This window comes from Parastagonospora nodorum, assembly GCF_000146915.1.
Source record: "Parastagonospora nodorum SN15 chromosome Unknown scaffold_15, whole genome shotgun sequence".
In the NCBI taxonomy this organism is placed as follows: Eukaryota; Fungi; Ascomycota; class Dothideomycetes; order Pleosporales; family Phaeosphaeriaceae; genus Parastagonospora; species Parastagonospora nodorum.
This window is the reverse complement of record NW_001884563.1, coordinates 689,680-698,641: the sequence shown is the minus strand read 5'-3', so window position 1 is coordinate 698,641 and position 8,962 is coordinate 689,680. Positions and strand designations below refer to the sequence as shown.

At 53.7% G+C, this 8,962-nt stretch overlaps 4 protein-coding genes across 4 annotated transcripts; 2 read left to right on the top strand and 2 right to left on the bottom strand.

Moving 5' to 3' along the window:
- Positions 1-1,241: 1,241 nt before the first annotated feature.
- On the top strand, positions 1,242-2,523 carry SNOG_09754 (hypothetical protein; the record flags this gene model as incomplete). Its single annotated transcript, XM_001799989.1, has 2 exons — positions 1,242-1,556; positions 1,681-2,523. The coding sequence occupies 2 exons, from the start codon at positions 1,242-1,244 to the stop codon at positions 2,521-2,523; spliced, it is 1,158 nt and encodes a 385-aa protein (XP_001800041.1).
- Positions 2,524-3,219: 696 nt separating this feature from the next.
- On the top strand, positions 3,220-4,371 carry SNOG_09753 (hypothetical protein; the record flags this gene model as incomplete). The annotated part of the gene is made up of 3 exons (XM_001799988.1): positions 3,220-3,508; positions 3,580-3,834; positions 3,932-4,371. The coding sequence occupies 3 exons, from the start codon at positions 3,220-3,222 to the stop codon at positions 4,369-4,371; spliced, it is 984 nt and encodes a 327-aa protein (XP_001800040.1).
- A 229-nt stretch (positions 4,372-4,600) lies between these two features.
- Positions 4,601-5,678, bottom strand: SNOG_09752 (hypothetical protein). Its single transcript, XM_001799987.1, has 3 exons — positions 5,469-5,678; positions 4,788-5,419; positions 4,601-4,735 (listed from the first exon to the last, which is right to left on the bottom strand). Exons 1-2 carry the CDS (start codon positions 5,483-5,485, stop codon positions 4,807-4,809), a joined length of 630 nt encoding a protein of 209 aa, XP_001800039.1. The 5' UTR covers positions 5,486-5,678; the 3' UTR covers positions 4,601-4,735; positions 4,788-4,806.
- An 867-nt stretch (positions 5,679-6,545) lies between these two features.
- SNOG_09751 (hypothetical protein) lies at positions 6,546-7,906 on the bottom strand (the record flags this gene model as incomplete). The annotated part of the gene is made up of 2 exons (XM_001799986.1): positions 6,546-6,862; positions 6,913-7,906. The coding sequence occupies 2 exons, from the start codon at positions 7,904-7,906 to the stop codon at positions 6,546-6,548; spliced, it is 1,311 nt and encodes a 436-aa protein (XP_001800038.1).
- Positions 7,907-8,962: the final 1,056 nt, after the last annotated feature.

Below are 8,962 nucleotides of genomic sequence, written 5' to 3'. Positions count from 1 at the left end.
AGCCAGTACTTGGTGTCGGCGGTCGAGCGCGACGCATCTGCCGTTGCTGTCCGACGCCCTGGGGATAGTACTGCTGAGAATGTGCTGAGCAAGGTATGGCGTAATCATTTTCCCTATTTGCTTGGATTTCCGCTCGTCGAGGTGCTCAGCCGCGGCGTCGCCGTGGGTATGTCGGGTGCGCTCAGACAGCCCCTGCGTGGTCGTGGCGCGTGCATCAGGGCAGCGTGGTGGTCGGTGGTTGAAGTAGTCGCAGCGTCAGTCAAGAGGCCCGAAGACATGGTCTGTGTCTTCCAGGACATTCTGCTCTGCTTTGGGGTACCGGGCAGAGCGGGAGGGAAGTCGCGATCGGTTGCGACATCGATGGTGTGCGTGGTATGAGTGGCCATGTCGGGCGGCAGGTACGTATCACCGTGCTGTATTACACGGGACCCAGCAGGACCTAAGACGGCGCAGATTGGCGCAGACGACTCATTCCCAAGGTGCGGTGAGACTCGAGCTCGTTGCGAATAATGCGGCAATAGCACGCGATGCCCAGGATTATCGCTTGCGAAGCCACTACCGGTCGGTGGGGGGAGTGGCGTGCGGGCAGCTCAGACTGGTAGGATGATGGATGCAGAGGAGAGATTGCCCGTTGCGCAAGATGGCGACAGTCAGCCGGCGACGATGTTGCTTTTGAACGGGCGCGTGGGGGGATCCAAGATGCGTTCTCAGGCGATTCGGGTGGTCGCTTGGTCGCCGCCCTCCCGAAGTTTGGCGATGGCGCAATGCTCTGAGCAGCACGCAATCGCTCGCAATCAGAACGGGCCGGCTCTCCTCGCTGCAGAACCATTCTTTTGCCCACCAGCACGTGATCTGAACTTGGGTATAGCGACTTTTGCAGCATCTGAATTTCTGTTAGTCATGCCGACCCTCTGCTGCATCATCGTTCTCTCGAGCATGTGTTCCTGCAGTCTCGCTGAAAGTGGGTCCAGACCCTGGATGCCAAGCTCTATTCTAGCCTTACCTAGCTCCGTATGGGGGAAGCAACCTCACAATCCACCATCTGAGCTTCACAACGACACGACAGCCTGGCCATCTTTATAACCAAGTACGCGCTTCGTGATAGCCCTACTGATACCTGCCATGAACTGTATATCTTCTTTACAAGATAGATCTGTCGTGCTGTTGGACACACCTTGGTATCTACTTAGAACTGCTTGACCATCTCTCGCTTCTGCCTACTCCATACTTGCGAGCTCAGCATGGCATCGCAGCCTTCGCCCACATCCTCGACCAGTAGCGTTGGCTCGAGGAGGTCCATTGACCAGAATGGCCCGCCAACACTGGAAGATCTCGTGAAGCACTTCGTCGCGTCCAAGCGCTCACTGAACACGCAGACGGTGCTCTGGCGCGCCAATGACATTGTCAACACAGCTCGCCAGCTGCTCGAGGAGAATGCAGTGCTTGCTGCCAAGAACACGTCGATACGTAACCTTGTAGAACAACAGGTAGATGCACTCGAGGCTGTCCGTCGTGGCATAGATGTGTTTGACGCCGAAATCACAGTTGAGTTCAAGGTATGCTATCCCTCCTGTTCCTATGATTTCACTAAGCATGGCCAGCAACTATTGCATGACGTAGACACTTCCTTTACGGGTCTCAACGCTACCCTCGCCGTGCTCCGCGATACGCCCATCGAAGCCGCGCTGCAACCTCCGGGGCACGCCGCAGAAGCACCTCTACGACTTCATCGACAGCGCCACCGTCTCCAATCTCGAAGGCACCCTGCGCGCCTGCATTGACCGCTACAATGCAGCGCATCGCATCCTCGATGAAAGCAACGATGCCTTCGATACCTCCCTCGACAACCTGCACACCTCCATTGAGAACGTACCGCTGACACCTGCAAGCGCATCGCTGCCGAGTCCCATACCGAGCCTGTACCAGGATCTAGAAGCACATGCAAAGGAGGCTGCACAGGCCTTCCAGTCGCTTGTCCAGCACTACGATCTGTGTGTGACTGCCCTTCGGCATACCGAAGGCGGCTCTGCGGCGGCAACCGAGGCCACAGGCGATGCTCCGACTCACTCCACTGACGAGTTTGCTGCACCGCCCGAGCCCATGAGCGAAGCTGAGCGGCAGGAAATGGTTGCTGTCTTGGTCAACGACGCACACGAGGTCAACGATGTCGTCACTGAAATCAGGGAGCGTGGATCTGAAATGACCTTCCTCCTCACCCAGATCGAGAACCATATCAACCATCTCCGTAACGAAGCCTCGGGCCTCTCAAGCATACTCAAAATGATCTCGCAGATCACGGGCGAGGTCAAGACACACATTACCACATCGCGATCATTCCACGCATTGTGGCTCCAAGACACCCGGCCCACTCTCGTCACCGGCATCGAGGAGTGGGAGAACCAGCGCGACTTTTACGAACGCTTCGATCTCGCATATGCAGAGTTGCTGGTTGAAATATCGTCGCGCCCGAAGAAGACACGAGAGGGCGAAAAGAAAGGCAGAAGATGCACAGAGGGAGCTTGACAGGCTCTACGCCGAAGATGAGCGTGCGAGGGACCAATTTACGCTCGCGCAGGGCGATTTTCTGCCTCTAGATATTTGGCCTGGCCTGAGAGATCCTCCGCGCCGCTACGAGGTCAAGGCTGTTGTAACAGAGCCGAACGAGGGACGAAGCTGAAGCCCGAAGCTTGGGCGGAAGCAGTTGTAAAGAGCATACCGCAGCTTGGTAGGAATGTGGTCGAGCGCGCGCTCACGAGGGTGAAGCGCCGGATGTAGATGCATGGACCACCAATGCTGCATCACGCTACTTATCGCTACGGACCGAGTCGCAAACTCCATAGCCAAGGCCCAAGACTGTTGAATTTGGCCCCCAATCGCGGACATCAGCACTTGCCTAGGAGCACAAAGGTTCCAATGCGAAAACGCGAACCCCTGCCCAAGGATGACCAGCTACTGGGTCGCTTGCTCCAATCACAATCAGATCCGACCAAGTCACATCCGAAATGGGCTACTAGCGTGAGGCTGGCCTCGTTTACCGTATTGCGCCCAGCTGTGACAACTCGGAGCGTCGACGATCACAGCTGAATAATGCTAAAGCTAGAGGATCTTGGACGCCTTGGGAACCTCCCACTGTAGGGGCGAAGTTATGTAGATGGGATGCCGCCCACATCCTCAATCTCCGGTTTGGAGCCTCGCACAACAAGAACTTTGCTGTCCACCATGCGCACATCCATATGCCTGCTATTCCTCACGTCTCTCACATCCGCCCTTGAAGTTTCTCCCGACTCCCCATGTTCACCAAAATGCATCGATGATCCGCGCACTGGCAACGCGTCCTCCCGAGACGACTCCCTGACGTTCAACCGCGACTTGTTCTGTTTTGATTGGGAAATTTCGGGTGCCAATAGCACTCAAAGTGGGCTGAAGTTCAGGGACTGCAACAATTGTCTAAAGAGCAGTGGATATACAGAAACCACTTGGAACGAGAGGGACGTGGGGTGGTTCTTGTGTACGCATATTTCCTTTGGGCGACCCTGGAATCGCCTCTCATACACAGGATTGTGTCTAACACCACTACAGTCAATAATCGCGGCGTCATTGACTGGTGTCTCTTTGGCCGCTTCGGAGAAGAAACTAATAAGGACATATCCGCTTCCCCGATCTATACCGCATGCAACAACAGATGCACCAAACTCTATACAGCAGCCGATTATATGGTCAAGAGCGCGCCAAGTAGCTACAACTTTTGTGATACCGCTGGGAACTTTACCCAGGATGCAGAGTCATGTTTAGACTGTCTGTACGAGACTCCAGGGCTGACCACGCTGGGTAACGGTACGTTCTACGGCCAACGTTATTATTTTCCGCGCATCTGACAGCGGAATGCAAATAGTACTTGCCACGGTAGTCGATATGTGCAAACAGAAACCAGGGAAAACTTACAATTCCCCAAGTAACCAAGACATTTACGCACCGACCAAGCTCATGCTGTCAAGCCCTGAAGCGTCACAGTCGAATTCGCTCACGTCTACACCCACGTCTGTACCCACTTCTTCGTCCTCCTCTACCTCCTCACCGCAAGCCAGCAGCTCCGGTGGTTTGTCGAAAGGGGCCTTGGCGGGTATTATAGTTGGCGCGCTCCTCGGTGCTGCATTGCTCCTCGCCAGCGCGCTGTTACTTTTAAGACGCAAGAAGAACCAGCGAAAGGGAGCTGTAGTTGAGACGTCATATACCCCTGTGCGTGGACAGCAGAAAGTTCTGCACGAGATGGATGTGGACCACGTGGCGCAGTACGACCCGGCGGAGCTGCCAGCACATGGAAAAGTTGAGATGCCGACTGAGAGTGGAAATAACGGGGATCGGAGATTCTGAGGGATGATAATCTGGGGACCGAACGCTGGTAGTTTGAAAATGGATGAAGCGATGTATGTCTGAAGCATGTTCTCGACAATGGGATTCGACCTTTGGGCTTGCTACTGCCGCGATATGGATACACTCCGCTGAAATGCCGATATTTCGTCCTGGCCCTGGATTGAGGTGATCATGGATAGTAATCTGGAGTGAGTTCACCGCCAGGAGCTCCTTCTCCGAAACGTCGAGATGAAAGAATTATTCGCCATTTTTCCTTGTACTGCCTGCTATTTACAGTCCAAGCGCAGAGCTAATACCCTCAGTAAGGTTTGCCAAAATCTTCGATCCACCAACAGTGGCTATCAATACATCCTTATACGAATCCCTACTGGTTGTTAGTTTTCAATCGCAACCACAGCAAACACAACCACACTTACGTCCAAAACCCTGACCCCTTCAGCAAACGGCTCCGGGCTCGAAGCAGACAGCTCCCCAATCATAATTCCCAAACTCGCCAGCGTGATCGGCGCCGGACTCGGCCTCCATCCCTGCGCATACGGCAACTTCTCCTGCTCGAAGAACGTCCTCACGTACTCGACCTTCGCCTTGCCGGATATCGGATCCGCCATGCCCTGCAAATACAACGCGTTCTCCCCATAACTCAACACCGCCTCGCGAATCCCATACACAAACTCCTTGTTCTTGCTCACACTGTCCTGGTACCGCGCGAACTTGGCCTGTGCGGCCGTCGGTATATCGGTTAGCGTCTTGCCGCTGAAGAAGGAGATGTACTGCTGCCAGTTGGGGTTGTAGAAGGGCTGGGGATTGCCGAGCGCGGCGTCCTGTCGGGATATCGACGCGTCGTGCTCTATAGGGAAGTTGTGCATGTTTAAATCGTCGAGGTCGAAGGAGCCGCCGAGGGGGAAGGGGGAGGAGAGGAGGCCGGCGGCGCCGATGGCGGTCGTGAAGTCTGCGCCGATGTTCATGCCTTCGGCGAGGCCTTTGATGAGATGTGAGGATGGTCATTTTCTTGCCGTCGTGAGTGGATGAAACCGTGGTTAGCAAGGGCCTAGGGGAGGTTAGACATGGGGTTTTTGAAGGGGGCATGGGTGAAGTACTGTTTAGAGCTGGACATGGCGAGCGCACATCGCCAGTGCCTGGAGGATGGAAATCCGTAAATCGCGGGTCGTTATCCGCAGCGGGCTTCAAGCTTGACAGTAGCGTAGCTATATCCAGCGGCAGTCCCAGCAGCGATTGAGCTGAGACTGCACTCGCGCCTAGCAGCACAGAAGCGAGAGAGAAACGCATATCTTAACAACAGAATGAATGGCTACAAAGAGCAGTATACACCTCAAACAAAAAGGATCCCCCCCGGGCCCTTTAAACTCATAAACTACCCAATCCGCACCTCCCCAATACAATGACACCTCGACGACGAATCGCCCAATTCTTAGATCTCCCGCCGCCGTCTTCCCTGTGTGGTGGTAAGATCTACACATCGTGGTGTAGATCACTCGCGAAGCGGGTAAGGCGCAACGCCACATCTGTCCACCGGGCACGTCGATCTGACCGGCGTAGCGCGAACCAGGATTTGGGATTTGGAAAGGTCGGCGATTTGCGCGTGGGTTAGCGTGCGATGGGGACGTCATGGGCGGGGTGCCGCGGTATGTTTGGGATTGGTCGGATGGAAGTGGTCGTCAGTTCAGTTCTGCTGGAGTGTTCCGTTTTGTAGGGTTTTTTGGACAGAGAAATAAATCTAAGGTTTGAAGGTTGCAGACTAGACGTTGAGCGCCAGATTTGAATGAAGCATCTGCGCATCGTCTTAGCAGCGATGTCCTGAACCCGCTTCGGATATTCGATCCAAGCGTTAAGCAATTAATTGTATCGGAACACCTTGCCTTGCTTTGCTTAAGCTAGGCTAGGATACCGGCACCAGGCGCAGCAACGAATCGTGCGCGCTGTACCTTATACTCCTAAGGACCATAGAGCAGTTGAGTCAAGCTGTCCAACTTGAAGGTTTTTCCTAGCTCCTCGTAACGCACTAACCAGCCATCAGGTTTATTCAGGCTTGTATATAAGATGACAGTCGCTCTCGAATAGTAGATTGAATTCAAACGAACGCGCACGAATCATTGCGGTACCTGGTGCTGGAGCTTATCGCATGCTTGCCTTATTGTCCAGAGAGTGATGTACATCTATCGTCCGAAGTACTTCAACTCAACCCTCCTCGCGATCGCGTAACTAGTAAAAGCAAACGCGAAACCCAGCTCAAACCCAATATCACCTCCAAAAGGTGCTTCGCCGGCTTTCCGCGCTATCGGACTAACGAACCACACTTGACTCATGCCCAGTACCATGCCCGCGATACCGCAACAGAATGCGAAAACGGCTGCGATTCCCGGTGGAAGTAGCGAAGCCTGGTCGTAAATGGCCGGGTCGTATGCTGCCATCGTGCGCTTATACAGGAAGTGGTCGCAAAGGGCGATACCTTCGTAGATTGCGAGCCAATAGCCTAGGAAATTGAGTTACTTGAGCAGCAGTAATGAGTTATAGAAAGCTTACCGATGAAGTTCATGAAATTCTCGAGCACATCTTCAAAGTGCGTGTAACCAGGTATGGCGATTGCGATGTAGACTGCTGTACCAACTGCTGTCCATATGAATCGAGGTACGTGTTGTGTGACGCGTCCGCCTAAGACCTGAACAGTCAGACCGACTGAGTAGATGTTTGGGCAGTTGCTGGCGACGAGGCTTAAGGCGAGAATGATTAAGCAGAATTTGCCAAAGCCCCCGAGTGGCTCAAAGAGTACGGCAGCTAGTATGCCTCCTGTTTTTGATTCTTCATATGCATGTGCATACTTATTGTCGCCGTCGTTTATCGTGGTGGCGGTCATGATCGCGATGCCTAGCATTTCAGTGAAGAGGAGTGGGACGATAAGCCCGACCCAGACTGCGAAGAACACCTTTGTTCTGGACTGGCTACTGGGCTGGTACACCGTGTAGTCCGCCGCATAGCTCGCCCACCCTGTTGAGAAGCCGTACACGACACTTCCAAAGCTAAGCGCACTTCCGAGCTCACTGGTACCGACACCCATCGGGATATTGACAAAGGCTCCAGAGTGAGCAAAGACGCCGAGGACGATGATGAAGACGATTGTTGTCGGAATCCAGGACCAGAATTCGTATGCATGCACAATCTTGTAACCAAAGACAGTCACGACCAAAGTGCAGAAAGAGATGATGAGGACACCAGCAAAGCCAGGTACATCGTTGTTCACGGCATTGATCAGCTGGGCGCCTACAATGGAGTTAATGGAGGACCACCCGAGACAGGCAAGGATGTTGAAGACAGCAATGATCTTGACTCCATGCCAACCGAACCAGAACCTCGAAAGGACCATTTGACGCAATCCAAACCGAGGCCCGAAGGTAGAGAAGTAACACACTGGGATGACTCCGAGAAGGTTAAAGAACAAGCATACGAGGCAGGCGTCGATAAATCCAAGGTAGAACACCCTCTGCGCGAGAAGCCCGATCGCGAAAGAAGAAACCACCATGTTGGCAGAAAGCCACTATGGCTTGAATTAATGCCGCACATTGTCGGGATAGGATAGACCCTACGCACCATGGTCCCGACATTGAGAAGCGAATTGTCGTATCTCTCGTTCTCCGGCACTCTTTCTATGCCTCTCTGCTCTACATGGAATCGTCCAGCAAGCCGTTGAACTTTGGCGTACAGGCTCTCGTCCTGCACAAATGTTTCCCCAGGTACCGCGCCTCCGTCGACATCAGATCCATTGCGCATTGCCTCTATCTCTACATCATTATCGTAAGACTTGGGGAAAGACATTTTTCATGTCTCGTATTCCTTTAGAAACTGTGAGGGTGGGAATGGGCCCAAGGGTGGGGGCACGGCAATCTGGATGTTCCCGCGATTGCTTCGAATGCAAGCAAACGAGACTGAGATGCACAAAAGTGTAGTAGACGACAGAAGGCCGCCGCATCATTCTTAAATACAGCTGCATGGTGATGGGTCTCGATCTACCGTCCGCCCCTTGTAATGTGGATGGAGTCAGCCAACAATCTGCAAGCGGAGAAAGCGTGACGAGTCGTGATAACAGCACACATCACATCAAACTTTAGCCAAAGTACTCGTGGCGACGTGCCCAAAAGTACTCGTGGCACGTGTGCGTCTTGCATGCTTGCCTTATGTAGTGCAGCTCGTAGGTGTCTTGTCCGCCGCATAGACTTAGGTAGGGTGCAGCAATGCCACTTTCGGTACCTGATTTAGGTATCTCGGGGAATAGCGGGGTCGCAACGGTGCAACCTTAGAACGCCCGTCAGAGATAAGAAGCAGCGACGCAACCAGTGGTGCAGGAGCGAGAAAAAAGCGTCGCAACTGTCCTAGCCTAAAGGCTTGTTTGGCGTTCCCGCTCGATCCGCCCATTTCAGCGCTGCTGGGGCCGGCTACCGATGACCTTGAAGTGACCCGGCTCACTACATGCTCTTGTCAGCAGTACAGTCATACTCGACAAAGTCGACGAGTTGTGTCTTCTCGAGAGAGGCAAGGCAGTGCATCTCCCTACACACTCCGGAGACTGGAAGCTGAAGAC